We start from the raw sequence: 16,066 nt of genomic DNA, 5'->3' as shown, positions 1-16,066 counted from the left end.
AGGGGCAAAAGATGCTCTGTTGCTTTTTCAAAGGCACAGTTTCAGAGCGCATCAGAGTTCACTGAATATCATCTTCCTTAAAAAAAGCAGAATGTACATCAACATGATGCTGTTGCCAAAAAGGCACACATCAGATCAGTTTATATGTTTAGGAGGACAGCCTGTGGGTCAGATGAAATGAGCTGTCAGAACAGCTCTGTACTGCTGTGACTTCACTCACAGCACTGAATGACACAGGACTGGCTGAGTGTCTAGTTTGGGTACAGTGCTGCTACAACAGAGACAAACGTAGGAAGTGAATCCACAGAGGGGAATAACTACCTTGGCCACTCAAGCAGAAGGATTGAAAAAAATTGCAGCTTTTAGTCTGGAGGAGAAGGAATTAAGGGAGATATGGCAACTGAGTCGAATTAAGTACAAAGATACTTTGAAAAGGAAATGAGTACCTTATGTGTGGTGGAAAAGAACAGAACTATCAGCTCATCAATAGTGCCTGTCACTACCTGGGCAATGAGGGGAAGACCAGTAAAAAGACTGGCTTTCTGGTCAGTGAAATTGGAAGCTGACCAAAGATACCTAGAAGCTCCAAGCATTTTTTACTTGTCTTCACTGTGGTGGTGACTAGGTGAATATCTTAAATAGCTCCAGTTGCAAGTGGGGAAAAAGTCATTCTAGATTTTTAAGCACTTAGGCAAAGTCAAGGTTTTCAGACTGATTAGGGCTGATGAACTTCATGCTGTGATGACAACTGGAGAACTGGAGAATTACCCAATGGCCATTATCTTTGAGATATCTAGGCAGTGGAGAGGTTCAGAAGACTGGAAAAGGCCAAATATATTGGGCATTGAAAAAAAGAAAATCTGACTAATTACTGGTCAGCCAGCATAATTTTACTGCCTTCCCCTGTGACATTGGAACAAATAAATATTATGTAGACAACTCACAATTTCCATTTGCAAATAGAAGAGATCAAGTTAAACCAATCTTTCATGGCAGACTTGTCCTTGTGGTCAAGGAAGTAACAATAGATATTAAATTTTTTATTTCAGTAGGATTTTTACTCTGTTTCATCTGACAGTCATTAGGAAACATGGGAAACTCGATCTACTGAAATCACTGTTGGGAGCATCTGATGCTGATTGGAAAATTCTAAGATTAGTTTTTGGTGCTATGCTGTCTGTCTGGAAAGACATATCAAGGAGTCCTGCAAAGAACTGTTTTCAGTGTGCTATTAGTATGTTTTTTCCCAGTAATTTATACAGTGGACCAGAAAATTGTGTCTATTAAAATCTGCAGACAACATTAACCTGAGAGGGGTTGCAAAGGATTTGGTAGAAAAAAATCGTATACAAATGATCTTGATCAATGGGAGAAATAGCCTGAAAGTGTAGAACACCATTTAATAAAAGCATGTGCTAAGTTTTGCACTTGGAAAGAAATAATGAATTTCACAAAGTTAGGATGGGGAATAGTTAGACAGAGACCTCCATTTTGTCACTGGTTTCCATCAGGCCCAGGACCTTCAGCAGAGTATTGGTATTGAGAACAGCTGAAGGATGCAGAGCCTGGAATAGCCTTTTCAGAAACTGTACTATTTGTCTTTCTCATCTCTCCAAGAGTTTTTGGGGCCCCCTGATATTTAATTCTTGCTGCTAAATTATTTTCACTTCACTTGCAGGGGTGCATTGACTGTGCTTCTTTTCCTGTTGACTTCAGATCAGGCCCTTTGCTTTCTGCCTGCAAGCAGAAATAGTTGTGGCTTCAGCAGGATACTTATCCATCAACAGCCATAGCTGTGGTTGTCCTGGATGCTCTGCCACCACTGCCACTTCCTGTCCTTCCAGTTGCATCAAAGTCTTTTGGGAGTCTAAGGGATAAAGGGCCATCCAGCCCTTCAGAAGGAAGGCTGTGGGGGCTATTTTTTACAGAGCAGTGTTTCCCTGTCCCTGTCCTGAGCCAGAAGGCCAAGCTGGTATCATAGGCTGGTGTCATGGGCATACCCCAAAACCTTGTTGCAAATATTTACAAATCAAAACTACTTCATGTCTTCCTCCCTGCCAAGTCTGTGATGGTTTTTGGATTTCTGTCCATGCTTTATCTCAGTTCCTACACTCCCCTTCTCCATGTCTTTGTGCTGTCTATTGGTTTTCCTTAGGAGCAGCGTTGCCCCTCTCTTCTTCTTGAAAGTCATTTGGGATTCTGCCCCACAGCATTCTTCATGCCTCTCTCTTCAAGTGCTCTTGCTAATCCTTGATCACACTGAGCACACATAGGATTTGGTATTTGGTAATAGCAGGTGAGTCTTATTTTAACCTTCCAGGATGCCAGAAGTGTGCTTTCAAAATGAGTCTTACAGTAATCCCTGTTTGCTGGGCTGGGGTTTGTCTTGCAGGACAGCCTCGGTGTGCAAACGAGATTCCTTTTTGGTGCTGCTAAGCTGCACATAGGGCACATCAACCACTAACTGCTGTGCCTCCATGGGGCCAGGGAAGACACGGTCCAGAGTGAAGCTCCCCAAGCATGTTTGGTGTGGATGTTGTATTTCCAGCCCCAATTCTTATAACTTTAAGAAGTATGCTCCTTTTGAGCCATACAGTTCTGCTAGCACAGAACTGGCTGTAGATGCCACGTGAATTTCAAAGCTGTAAGGAGAGCAGGCAGGAAGACCAACTGTCAAAGAATTGTGTCTAAAACTGCACCAGATGTCACATTTTGGACAGATGAAGTGACCCTGACAAATCTGGAGAGGACCCTGCAGAGGAGCATATTCCTTTGAAAAGAAGAAGATGGGATTTGATTCTGAAAACAATTTATTTCTAGCAACCTAATGTCACGAGAGTCAGCACACATTGTGCAACCCCCTCTTGGTGCTTTTCCCATTCTTTTAGAGGCTACACACAAATGACCTTTGATTTTCCAGGTGGCTTGTCCTTTGAAACCATGAATGTAGGAGGATCAAGGCTGGGAAGGAGTTGGCATTTCTATGGCTTATCTGAAGGTATCACATACTTTTCAGCTCAATGTGTGCACTCTCAACCTGTGGCTGCCAGCTGCAACATTTTAGCGATCCCAGAGCAAACAGTAAAATATCTGTCCATCAGCTGGACAAATGTGTACTGATACAGTATATGCTCATTTATGAATATGTACCAAATACATTTCATTGAATATATATATGAATATATGTATTTATGCATATTCACAAATAAAATGAGATGTATATGGTGCATACATGCATATATCTCTTGTATGTACATAAACATACATACATACTGTGAAAAATACCAATCACTTATTTTTAAAAATTTAAAAGTTTAATAGTAATAAAATGGTTATAAAAATAGCAATATAGTTAGAGTAATAAAAATTTTGGACAATTTGGATTAGGACAATATGAGACAACAAAACCAAAGAGTTACGGACATCCAGGTACCTTCTTCTGGGCAGCATAAGCTTGAAAAAGGACCCCCGTTAACAGAGGATTAACCCTTAAAAACAATAGCCTGTTGCATAGTCATACATCTCATACATGATGCATAAATTCCATTCAAACACAGGATTCTGTCTGGTCATCGTCAGCTTCTTCCTCTGAATCCTAACGGCGTCGTTAAGCCTGAGCAAGGCGGGAAGAAGCTTAGTTTCTTCTGGTAAGAGAGCAATAAATTCTTTTTCTCTGAAAGATTTAGGTGTCCTGTGACTGCTATCTCGCTGCGAGTCCTTTCTTCCTTTCTTTAAAAAAAAGTATCTTGCATAGCATAGTTTCTATTTTAACATTTTGTTATAGCCCAAAACTGTATTTAACATGCTACTTAGGAAAATTAATACAGCATAACTTTCTAACACAACACATATAATATTCATTTTAATATTTGCGAAAAGCCAATCATACAATAGCATTTTTTCACACATACCATACACATTGAATATATATATATAATTATGCATATATATATATATATTTACGTATATTTGCAAATACAATGGGTTGTGTATAGAACACACCATATACATGTACCCACCGTTTCACGGCCGGCAGACGGGCACACCCCTCGGGAGCCGGCTCCGGAGCTGCGGGGGGAGCCACCGGGCGGAGGGGTTCCGGAGCGGGCGGTGACCCGGGTGACCCTGGCGCCGAGTCCCTTTAAGGCGCTCCGGCGCCTGTCCCTTTAAGGCTGGCCCCGCCCCGCCGCGCCAGCCCAGCGCGCCCCGGCGGCCCCAGGTACGGAGCGGCTGGGGGAGCCCCGCGGCCCCTCCGGGCGGCGCCGGGCGGAGCGCGCCGGGGGACGGGCGACGGGCACGGCCGGGGGCGCGGGGCGCGGGGCTCGGGCCGGGGGCCGGGGGCCGCGGCCTTGCTGTCCCGGCCGGCCGGCGGGCGGGCGGGCGGGTGTCCGTGCTCTGCCGGGCCGGGCCCGCGGGGGAGGCGGCGCTGGCGGGTGGCAGCCGGGTCGGGGTCAGGCGGTCGCTCCGCCCGGCGCTCACCCGCTGTCTGTGCGCCCCGGTGCCAGGTGCAGGCGCGGCGGGATCGGCGCCGAGCCTCTCTCCCTCCGTGCCCGGCGCCATGGCCATGAGGGAGCTGGTGGAGCCGGAGTGCGGGGGCTCCAACCCCCTGATGAAGCTGGCGGGGCACTTCACCCAGGACAAGGCCCTGAGGCAGGAAGGACTGCAGGGCCCCCTGGCCTGGCCCCCCGGGACGCCCGAAGCCGCCGCCGTGAGTATCGCGCTGCTCGCTGGGCTGGCTCTGGGTCCTGCCGGGGGCTGCCGGGGAGCAGGGCCAGGGGCTCTCGGTGCAGCTGGTGTCCTGTGGTGGTTTATTGGGGAAAAGGCCCCAAGGGTCACCCGAAGCAGGGTTGTGGGATGAGGGCACGTTTGTGGGCACTCAATGGATGTTGGCGGCTGTGGTGAGCTGTGTGCCTTACTGTCACAGGCCCTAAGCCAGACAGTAGTGGGAGGGGGTTGGACAGGATCCCTTGGCTGGCAGCTAGTGCAAGAAAAATGTTGACAGGCTAAGCTCAAGGAAGAGGAAGATACAATCTAATTGGGTCACACTGTCTGTGTGTAGAGAGGGGCATGGGATCAATGTTGACACAGTTGCCCACTATTCCCTGCAGGTATCCAAACCACTGGGAGTAGCCACTGAAGATGAGGTAAGAACAGATTTATTGGTCTCCTTGTAGCTTTTGATTAATCTTCTTAAAACTTTTCTCATCCACACTGTTTGTTATTTTACCCCTTACCTGATGCTAATATTTTTTTCTGTCAAGCCCTTTTCTCACACTCCCTGGCTCTGCCTGTTCATCTTCTGTGCAATGTTTGCAATCCATCTCTGTCTTTGGCAGCTGGTTGGAGAGTTTCTGCAAGCTCAGAATGCCCCTTTGCTGTCCCGTGCACCCCAGACCTTTAAGATGGATGACCTCTTGGCTGAGATGCAAGAGATTGAACAGTCAAGCTTCCGACAGGCCCCTCAGCGAGGTGAGGGGAGCTGAAGTAGGTGGAGAGCTGGAAAAGATCTTAATGTTTATGGCCAGGCTCCTAGCAGGGCGGTTCCTTTCTATTGATCTTTTCTGAGATTGTATCTGGAGTATTGTTTCTGGATTTGGGCTTTCCAATACACTGATCTGCTGGAACAAGTTCACCGGGAATCGATAAAGTACTCAAGGGACAGGAATCCATGTTGTAAGGGGAAAGGCTGAGGGGCCTGGACATTTTAACCTGGGGAAGAGGAGTCTGGGAGGCAGGGGGTGGAGTGTTTTGTTGCTATCTTCAGCAGCCATGGTCAGGATCTTCACAGCAGTAGTCAGGAGAAGGACAAGGGGTAATGGACACAGTTTGTGGAAAGGGGAACTGACTAGGTATGTGGAAACATTTCTTCCCTTGGAGGAGGCAGTTCAGTACTGGAACAGGTATCTAGGGAGGCTGGGGAATTGGCAGCCATGGACAAATTCAGAAGTTACCTCATAGATGTCCTGAACAACCTCATCTCTAACTTTCATGTTAATCTGCTGTGAGAATTCTTAACAACCTCCAGAGACTCCTTCCAAGTGAAATATTTATGTGATTTTATTCTAACAAAGAGAAAGATCAGAGGTGATTAGGGCTAGCCTAGAACACATAAATGATGCCTTTGAGTACTCCAGTTCTCACTTCTGTTTTTTTTCCCCTCATGTAGCTCCAGGTGTGGCAGCCTTGGCACTGTCTGAAAACTGGACCCAGGAATTCTTGGCTGCAGCAGATAATGCTGGTGATGTCTCTTCAGATTACAATGAGGCTGACTGGTCACAGGAGTTCATTGCTGAAGTGACAGGTGAAGTGTCCTTTTTTGGAATTACTGTCAAGATGATGTCCAGTCACATGCCTCTGTGTAGTGAAGAGCTCCTGACTGTGAAATTGGAGTGTTGCTTTGGGCCCAGCAGTCAGTATTTCCCATAGCAGCCTTAATGGGGTGGAGGGTAGGAAAGCTGCTTCATGATGGTGTTATGGTTAAGTCAAAATATGAACAATGTGATGTGGAAGCTTTTAGTTAGGTGCAAGGGTCTTTTGCTGTTAACTTAGGTTACGTAGGGAATTTTGGAGAAGCGTGCTGTTTAAACTGCTTTTTTAAAAGTTATGATTCAACTGATGCAAGTTGGAGATGGCCTTGTACTGCTTCTTAATTACACATTTTCTAATTCCCTCTCCTAAGGCTAAATTTGCCTTTGGTACAAAGGTAAATTCTCTTTAGTGTGCTTTGGTCAAATATTTTGTGTCGGTTGTATGAAGGTAGAGAGATGTTACAGTTTGGAAATGTGCAAAGTGAGTGTTTCTGGCCCAAAGGTTAAGATTTATTTGAAAAGCCATCCTGTGTTGAGTATAGAACTGGCTCTGGAATAGGGTCCTGTTACCACATGTGCCCAAATCTGGAAATTATGGAAAAGAAACAAGTATATGCTGTTCTCCAGGAGTGGCCACTGTAGTGGGTAGTTCCACTCTTGGAACTTCACTCTTTACATTTCTGAAAAATATAAATTAGAGTTACAAAGGTCTTTGAGAAAGTTCTGATGAAAACCTAGTGCTTGTAGGCTGTGCCTTTGACAGAGACTTGTAATGCATTGCTAATTTTCTTGACCTACATAGTATTCCACAGGGAGCAGATGAATAAGTTGTGATATTAAAGTAGAAAATCATACATTTATCATCGCCATGGTGGCATCTGTATTAATTCACTGTCTGAACCAAAGGCTTGATTTTCAGATCAGCATAAACAAAGGTAGAAGAGGCAAGCATAAACAAAGGTGTGCTGGTCTGCCTGTCTTAATTTTCTCCCCATTCTTTCTTTGCAGATCCACTGTCTGTGTCTCCTGCCAAGTGGGCAGAAGAATACCTAGAGCAGTCAGAGGAGAAACTGTGGCTTGGGGAGTCAGAAGATCAGTCTTTGGCAGATAAATGGTGAGTCTGACTTCTCAAGGTGAGCTGTTGCTGCTGGCACTTGGATGGGTGAAGCTTGGAAAGGTGATAGATATCTGCTGTGGCCTGAATGTTTTTGAGTCATTTAACTTACACTGGTGTTCTGAGGCTTTTGGTGTCAGAGAAAGGCAGAAACAATGCTTGCAAACTGAAGTTTTTAGGAGTGTAGCTTTTCTGTCCTCTAGTTCCAGGAAGATACGTTGATCATGTAGGCTACATTAATCTCATGCCTGATGCAAAGCTCCTTAAAGTAACTTCAGGAGTGAGTTCAGGAACTTTTTTCCTGCAACAGATGCTTTTTACTAGACTGTAATAGTTGTAAACTTTCATCATGTAATTCTTCCTATCTGACAAACCACTTCCAGCCTTTCCTTGACATATTTATACGTTCAGCCTTCTGCATATTATTTTAATGTGGTTTTTTTGTGGTAGTTTAAAGATGGATCATCTCTCTATAGGTACCTGATGGGTACAATCAAGTTTTTCAGTTAAAGAAGCAAAACACACACAAGCAATTTGGGCTTCTAAGATCTTTCCATACAAAAATTTTGTATATTTGGACTCTTGTTGCACCTGGCTCTTGGCTTCTCTGATAACTTTCTGCAAATAATGGACATTCCTGAGTTATTTCCACCAGTTCCAAAACTTCCCCAAGACTGAAGGTAGTGATACCACCTCAAAGTGGCCTATCCTGCTGTAAGCCAGACAAGACATATTGAGTTGTGTCATTGCTGTAAGCCCTCAATCCTCTGCAGAGCTGATGCTTTTCCAAGGCACTGTTTTCCTCTTCAGTGGGCATGACCTACTTTCTTTGTTCCTGGATATATGACCTTGTTTCTGGTAGTGCTAAAACTTGCAATGTCTGATGGCATGTAAGCTTGGCAAGGAATCCAGACTGCTCTGCAGAACTGTGCTGACTCTGTAATTGTTTAATTCTGCTGCTGTTTGTGTTAGTCACTGCACAGCTAACGTAGTAGTAATTTTGAACTTTTACGGATGGATAATGGTAGTGAATCACTTAGGAGAAGCCCAGAATCTTTGAGGAGAGGTTGTATTCTTCAATACTGTTGTCTGCCCCATTGTGTAGACTCTTGTTAGAGAAAGTCTCATATCAGGCAACACTGAGCTCTATCTCTTTCTCCTTTACTGTCTTGGAACACAGGTATGAGGAATACCAACCTGAGGATGATCTTAAGAAAACTGTTACTGATTTCCTCTCCAAAGTGGATGATCCAAAACTCAAGAATACTGAGGTGAGAAATCTGACTGGGGCTGAGATTAATTATTACTGTGAATTAGTAATTACATAATTAGTAGTAATTATATTACTGTGAATAAAGGGTGTGGGGAATTGAGATGGCTGAAGATAGTAAAGGAATAAAGCCTCCTGTTGTCCCATGTTTCCATTTCTTCCCTGATTCCTGGGAGTTGAGCCCTACAATCCACTTCAGATGTTATCCATCTCCACTCTTGTGAAGTCTGGTCCTTCCCACCTTTCTGGGCCTTTTGTGCTCGCTCTGCAGAGAGAAGCCCTCTTAGTGAAGGAGGGGGGCATGGGCTGAGGGCTTGTGGGCACAGCATCTGCCCAGCTCCACCCTTGTTTCGTTTCTCTGCCGCAGTTCCTAAAGTTTGTCCGCCAGATCGGAGATGGGAGGGTATCGATCGAAGCTAATCAGGTGACCCACAGAGACCAAGATCAGGCAGAGCAATGGGCAGCTGAGTTTATGCAGCAGCAGGTAGGAGCCCCAGGCCTGTATGCTCTGAAGGAAGAAAGCATTTTGCCACAGTGCACAGTCTGGGAGCAAAGGAAAATGGCAAGTCCAGCTCTCAGCAGTGCTGAGGGAGACAAGGGAGGGGCTGTTGGGCTCTTAGCAGAGTCTAGCCAGAAGATGGGAATGTATCTGGACAGTTTGAGTTTTCTCATCTCCCACAGCATCTGTGAGGAAGAGGAGATTCAGATGAATTCATTTCCACTTCATAGGCCATCAGTACTTACTGATGGGGAGGAAGGGTCATTACAGACCCTCCTGCTGTTTTGGGATGTGCCCTGTGGTTGCCAAATTCTAAAAAGAAAGGTGTGTTTCTGTTTCCAAACTCCCAGGGGGCATCCGATGCCTGGGTGGATCAATTTGCGCGATCTGGGAACGTGTCAACTCTTGATACGGAATTTGAGCAGGCAAAGGCTGCTGTGGAGGTAAAGCTGGCTGAGAAGGAGGGCTGGGGTGCCAACTGAGAGCCCATGGTAGGGTTACCTCTCTCCTTTGCATGCTCTGAGGAGGGCTGGAAACATCCAGGAGGGAGTTCTATGGCATGTTCATAGATGTGAGTTTATGGCTGAGGTACTCCAGTCACACTTTGTTCTCACTTCAGTCAGATGTGGAGTTCTGGGACAAACTCCAGGCAGAATGTGAGGAGATGGCCAAGAGAGATGCAGAGGCTCACCCTTGGCTCTCTGAATATGAAGACCTCAACTCCTCATCATACGACAAGGTAGGGGAGAACAGGGTCTCTCAGCCCTAGCACTGTGGTGGGCTGCCCTGGGGAGACTGGCAGTGCATCTGCCTCGCTCTGAGCTCCACACTCCAAATGCTGCTGGGATTTGTTCTCACACTGATGCTTTGCTGTCACTTACATCCTTGTCCCAGATCATATAGGGGTTAAATACTGTTTTCACTTGGTTTTGTCTGCAAATGCCATCTGGTTCTTGTCCAGCACCAAATACCAGTGATTACAGGGATTCTTTGCAATGAGTTCAAGTGTTGTGTCCCCTGGCCCCATCCCTGCCCCCCATCTGGCCCCATTCCCCTCCAAGCTAATAAGATACATACTAAATTTATGTATCTTATAAATACATACTAAATGCTTTTGTTTCTCTATCAACTTACTCCAAGTTTGGTTTGGGGGATTTTTCCAGCGCAGAGCGGGCAGGAAGAACCACCCTTGTTCTCTGATCTGCTACAAATTAGCAATAAGGATGAGGTGCTGGCTGGTCTGTGTCTGGAGTCTTCCTGATGCAGCAAGACTAGACTGCTGTGCTGTAGAGAGTGCTCTTCTCCCTAAGCCTGTCTCGAAGCTTTAGCCTCTGTGTGTCTGTCTGTCCTGCTAGGGTTACCAGTTTGAGGAAGACAATCCCATGAGGGATCACCCGGATGCATTTGAAGAGGGGCGGAAGCGCTTGGAGCAAGGTGACCTCCCCAATGCTGTCCTGCTCTTTGAGGCTGCAGTGCAACAGAAGCCAGATCATATGGAGGTGAGTGGCACAGAGATAACAGGCTGAGCTGTCAGGACAGCTGTTCCTGCAGTGTTAGGACCTGTGCAGGGTGTATGAAAACACCTCATTTTTCTGTGGCCCTGGGTTTGTAGCTGATTTGTGTGAATCCTCAGGGAGCCTCTGAGGGAGGAGGTTTCTGACTTAAGGTCAGTTACAGGAAGCACAAAGTCGTCTGGCCCAGAGCTGTGTAAAATCTTTGGAGCACATGAGACTGTGCATGGAGCCAAGGCAAGGAGTTCTCATCTCTCAAGTTGCTTCTGTGAAAGTCTTTATTGGCATTGTAAGTTTGGAGGAGCTTATGGCGAATCAGTGCTTTCTGTATCTGTATTAAAATCTAATTCTGAGAAGCTCATTAGAGCAGGGCTCTGACTAAGTCTCTCATGTAGGTGCTAGGAAAAGATGTGATCCAAAAAGATTGGGTGTTTTCAACAGTCTTAATTGAAGTTGTGGGCCAAAGAAGGATCTTTACTCTGAAGACAGAGTTCCAGCTCCTTGTTAAGTGAATACTTTTTTCCATAAATCGCTTCTGCAGGATGAATTGAGAAATGGAATAGCCTGTGTGCCTTTTTCCAGGGGTAGAGAACATGGATATTCTCAGGAAGAATGCAAATGCACTCATGTGGTGCCTTTCTGGAGTGCCTGCCTCAAGGATCCAGGGCTGCTAAATTTTCAGCATGTCTTGTTTGAGCCCTGCTAATTATATATGACTGGACATACATAATTTGATTACCCTGAGACTTAAATATGAGTGACATTTTGGAACAGATGTTCTTGGCTTCTAAGAATGGCCATCTAATTTTCTAGGGTACTGGTAATAGGTGAAAAGTAAGCAGAAGGTTTGAAGATTTGTTTTAGCTTTAAAGTGGTCAAAAGGTGTTAATGCTCTTCTAGAACTGTTGCTTTTTTCTCATAGACAGTGTGGGCTGCAGGCTGAGCATGATGGAGAGGTAATTGAAACCTTAGGGGAAGAAATCTTGGCCATTTCTAACTAGCTGTATTGGAAACATTCTGAATTCTTCAGGGAAGGAATCTTGGGCCAATTCTGGCTAGCTGTATTAAAAACATTCTGAATTCTTCTACTGTGACTGCAGAATGTACAGGAGAAGCCAAGACTTCACAAATGGTGCAGTGATCAAATAGACATGAACAATTTCTCTGAAGGAGATGTCACGTTTGCTTTGGTCCAAGTCACAACTTTACCTTGAATCTCATCATCTCTTCTGCTGGCAGAACACTGCAGTTATTGCTGGTCAGCTCTGCTTGAATTGTAGCTAGCTATGTGTGGTGAGGCATGAGAGATTCAGGGGTGTAGATTGCCTTCTGTCGGGGTTCTGTGTCTTTGCTAATGAAGCAATTTCCTTCCTTGAGGCAGTGGATACCTCATTTTGTGACTTAGATTCAAAAAGCAGGTACATCATGCTGACAGTCCCCAACTATCTAGCCTGTTTTGGACCAGGGGTGTGGCTAAAGTGAACAGATACTTTGGATTTAGTGCCTAGTAAAATATTCCTTATATCAGCTGCTTGAAGGTGGAAGTCATTTTCATGTACTGGTGTCATGATGATTGGAAATTCAGTAAAATTAACAGTGCTTCTACTTTCAGGTCTGAAAGTCAACTCTCCAAGGTTACTACTTGCTAGTGGACCACTGCACAAGTACATACAGCTGCCTGCCTCGGGGGTCTCCTTATTATTAGCACTGCTGCTATGCCATTTTGTTCTTGGGAAATAGGAGATCTGCATTTTCCTCCTTCCTCTGCAGTTTGACCACAGTTAGAAGTTAAAAGTGGAGATTCTGTGATCTAAAAGTGTAAAACTACCAACAGTTGCTTTATGATAGATTTCCAGGTAGACATTCACTTCTGTTCACTATAACAATGCCAATTTTACTGTCTTTGAGGACTTATGTGCCATGACATCTGTCTATCTTTTGAGAGGAACTTACACCTGTGGCTAATGTGTATACTTTGGTCTATTTGATCTCACTCTAAAACTGTGCAGGATAATATACTGGATTTAATCTCTGTGTTAGTGGCTTATTGACTGATTTTTTTCCCTCTGGAAGTCTAACTTTGTACATCTATGTCTTCCCCAGGCCTGGCAATATCTGGGAACCACCCAAGCAGAGAATGAACAGGAACTTTTGGCAATCAGTGCCCTCAGACAGTGAGTGTTGCTGCAGAGCTGCTAAGTGTGGCTTCTTGTTGGGTGTGTAGTGCCACAAGGACCACATGGCTGTCACGGGGTCCTCTGTCTTGATTGTTTCACCTCCTGTGTCTGGCTGTCTCCTACACTGATTTAGTGCTGCATTCACTTCTCTTTCTTTGCCCTGCAGGTGCCTGGAGCTGCAGCCTGGGAACCTGACAGCACTTATGGCTTTAGCAGTGAGCTTCACCAATGAGTCCCTGCAGAAGCAGGCGTGTGAGACCCTGCGGGACTGGCTGCGCCATAAACCGGACTATGCCCACCTGCTGAACAAGGAACCTGAGGAGAATGTCTCGGGGACAAACCTGGGGCCTTCCAAGCGTGTCCTGAGTTCCCTGCTCTCTGAGTGAGTTATGGTTACTGATTGGGCTCAGACTGGTCCAGGCAGGAGCAGAGCAAGCAGCCCGAGGCTGACTCTCTCCACAGCACACCAATATCCTGTTCTGTGCTTTTGCAGCTCACTGTTCATGGAGGTGAAGGAGCTGTTCTTAGCAGCTGTGCGCAGCAACCCCTCCACTGTGGATCCTGATGTCCAGTGTGGCCTGGGTGTCCTTTTCAACCTCAGTGGCGAGTACGAGAAGGCTGTGGATTGCTTCAGTGCCGCACTCAGTGTGCGCCCCAATGTAAGAAAGGGGCAGACTGGGGCTGCTGGAGGCACTTGGAGGTTTATGGGTGAAGGTTTGGGTGGAGGTGCTGCATGTGCAAGAGGTGCATATTTGGAGTGGAGGAATATGACAGACATATGGGGAAGGAGTGGTTGGCTTGGAGCTTTAGGAGATCCAGTTCATCTAAGCCTTTTTTCTGTGCCCATTGCTCCAGGACCACCTTTTGTGGAACAAGCTGGGTGCCACCCTGGCCAATGGGAATCGGAGTGAAGAAGCGGTGGCTGCGTATCGTCGGGCCCTGGAGCTCCAGCCGGGGTATATCCGCTCTCGCTACAACCTGGGCATCAGCTGCATCAACTTGGGGGCCCACCGGTGAGCACAGGATGGGCACCTCTGCTGTGACCTGGGTGTTTGTGTGTGTTTGTGGGACACAGACTGCCCTAGGTAATGAGGTCAGGGCCACACTGCCTGCAGCCTTCTCTTGGCATAGGGTGATAGGTTTCTCCTCTTATGAGCTCTCAGAGAACCAGTCACACCTGAGATAGCTCTGCTACCCAGAATGGCATAAAGTTAGCAGGATGGCTTCTGAGGTAGTGTTGGAAACAGAAAAAGTTCTAATGAAAGGCAAAATAACAAAGCTCTTTCAGAGAAAAACCCAAGCCAGGGGCAAGAGGTTCTTGCTCCTGCTAAAACACTCCACAAAAGCGATTATTTCCTTTGTTCTCTTCTTTTTCTAGTGAATTACCTAGGCAGGACCTTTTGGCCTCTGTCCAGTTGGCAGCCCCAGGTCTGAGGTGAAGTCCCAAAGGTCCTGTGAGGTGTCTTTTTACCAAATTGAGGAGAGAAACTTCTGGGCTTTTTTCCTTTTTAAGCAAAGAATAATTTGGTCACTCTGTCAATAGGGGGCACATTCCTACAATAGGAGAGCAGAGGGAGTGTGTGGACTCTGCCTGGAGACCCAAGTGTCATCCAGTTACAGGTGGAGTATAGGCCATCTGGACTCCTCATTCTTCTAGAGGGAAAAGGGGGATGTCTGGTTCTGGAGTGGGGTAGGATCTGGGAAGAGGAGGAAACTGTTTTGGCAGGGAAATACTTTAGAAGCAAATGGGGAAGGCAGTGTGAGATGAACCATTTTTTCACTAAGCATGTGTATGTTCTCCTGTTGACAGTGAGGCTGTGGAGCACTTCCTGGAGGCTTTGCACATGCAGCAGAAGAGCCGAGGTCCGCGGGGGCAGCAAGGAGCCATGTCTGACAACATCTGGAGCACCCTGCGCATGGCCCTCTCCATGCTGGGGCAGAGTGACCTCTATGGGGCAGCTGATGCCCGTGACCTGCCCACACTGCTGAAAGCATTTGGCCTCCAGCAGTGACTCTGGGATAGGCTCCCCTGCGAGTGCAGCGGTTGCCAAGCCCAGCAATGACCTTTCTTAGGGAGAAAATGTTCCCAAGGGTTCACACACATCTTTGCCCTGGTAGGGCAGATCATTGGCCACTGTTTATTTTTAAGTACCCCCTGGTGAAGTGTGCAACTTCCCCAGCCTGTCTGTTGTGGCCTGAGCATTTCTGAATGGTTCACATTATCACCTCCATGACGACTGACACTGCTGCTTCACAGATGATCAAAGTGGGGAAGACAGCAGCATCCTGCCCTCTTGCCAGACTGCATTTGCAGTATTGCCCGGCTTGGCTGTGAGACCTTGGCTGTGAGAGCCATTCTGCAGACTGCCTGCAAGGGCGTGTCTCGAGTTCAGCCTGCTTTGGAGGGATGGGACTGCTGTTTCACCCAAAAGGGTGAAAAGTTGTGGGGTTTGAGCATGCTTCCCCATGTATGTGCTTGCATGTGTGTATATGTGGGTTGCTAGGGAAAACTGGGGCAGTAGTCCCCTTTTCTGGCCACTGGTAACCTCATGGTACAGCCAGATGTTCCTTTCTCAGTGTCTCTTCATGAACCTTTTAAGACAAGCATATTGTACTGATGCTGGGGACATGGGTGGAGGCCCTTACCCTGTCAGGGTAAGGGGAGATCCCAGAGGTCAGGCTTGAGAGAAGGTGATAGGAATAAAAGTCTGAAATGTAACCTCTTCCAAAAAATGGTGGGGAAAGGGGTGAAGTCTTAATTTTCTCTTGCTCATCTGTCAATGTTTTCCTTTGTGCGAATGTCCTCATCTTGTGTGTAACTGAATCTTGTTAATTATAAATATCTGTATATGATTCTATTGGGGAAAATGTTTTTTAATTGTAAAGTATTTTGTATAATAAAGGTATAAGCCCACTACTTTTCAAAAGATAGATTAGACTCTCTCTCTGTTTCTCTCTCCCCTCTTGACCCATGTTTTGCTTTATTGATAGCTCGCATGCAGATGAAGCTTAAAGGACCTCTTTTTGCTGTAGCCCTAGGCTTCAGTTCAGCAAGCCAGCAGAAGAGCCTCTCTGTGCCAAAAGCTCTCTTTTTTCTTGTTCAGGTTTAGAGGTCAGTGATGCACTTTTTTTTCCATCCTCTGGCCCTCTGCAGAGAAGGAAGTTGTGTTACATTTTATCACCCATT

General features: G+C 46.2%; 1 protein-coding gene across 4 annotated transcripts; it reads left to right on the top strand.

Moving 5' to 3' along the window:
- The first annotated feature begins 4,128 nt into the window (after positions 1-4,128).
- On the top strand, positions 4,129-15,810 carry PEX5 (peroxisomal biogenesis factor 5). 4 transcript variants are annotated; one of them, XM_071433108.1, is made up of 16 exons: positions 4,129-4,219; positions 4,506-4,708; positions 5,109-5,144; positions 5,337-5,469; positions 6,167-6,301; positions 7,317-7,422; positions 8,603-8,693; positions 9,060-9,176; positions 9,542-9,634; positions 9,811-9,930; positions 10,547-10,690; positions 12,806-12,876; positions 13,046-13,261; positions 13,373-13,538; positions 13,735-13,892; positions 14,690-15,810. In XM_071433108.1, exons 2-16 carry the CDS (start codon positions 4,559-4,561, stop codon positions 14,889-14,891), a joined length of 1,938 nt encoding a protein of 645 aa, XP_071289209.1. In that variant the 5' UTR covers positions 4,129-4,219; positions 4,506-4,558; the 3' UTR covers positions 14,892-15,810. The 4 variants fall into 4 exon arrangements, with proteins under 4 accessions (XP_071289209.1, XP_071289212.1, XP_071289211.1 ...); XM_071433111.1 differs by lacking the exon at positions 9,060-9,176; XM_071433110.1 differs by lacking the exon at positions 9,542-9,634.
- The last annotated feature ends 256 nt before the right edge of the window (positions 15,811-16,066 follow it).

The sequence above is a fragment of the Agelaius tricolor genome, unplaced genomic scaffold, assembly GCF_023055355.1.
Source record: "Agelaius tricolor isolate 1412-34295 unplaced genomic scaffold, bAgeTri1.0.p SCAF_9, whole genome shotgun sequence".
NCBI classification, from domain to species: Eukaryota; Metazoa; Chordata; class Aves; order Passeriformes; family Icteridae; genus Agelaius; species Agelaius tricolor.
Note: the sequence above shows the minus strand (reverse complement) of the source record. Positions and strands in the feature narration are given on the sequence as shown.

What these genes read in the sequence shown, in the direction of transcription:
- PEX5 (XM_071433108.1), top strand. Translation starts at nt 4,559, where the DNA reads ATGGCCATGAGGGAGCTGGTGGAGCCGGAGTGCGGGGGCTCCAACCCC. An exon ending in GAGTAGCCACTGAAGATGAG is followed by an intron (nt 5,145 to 5,336) that starts GTAAGAACAGAT and finishes TGTCTTTGGCAG; the next exon opens with CTGGTTGGAGAGTTTCTGCA. An exon ending in ACTCCTCATCATACGACAAG is followed by an intron (nt 9,931 to 10,546) that starts GTAGGGGAGAAC and finishes CTGTCCTGCTAG; the next exon opens with GGTTACCAGTTTGAGGAAGA.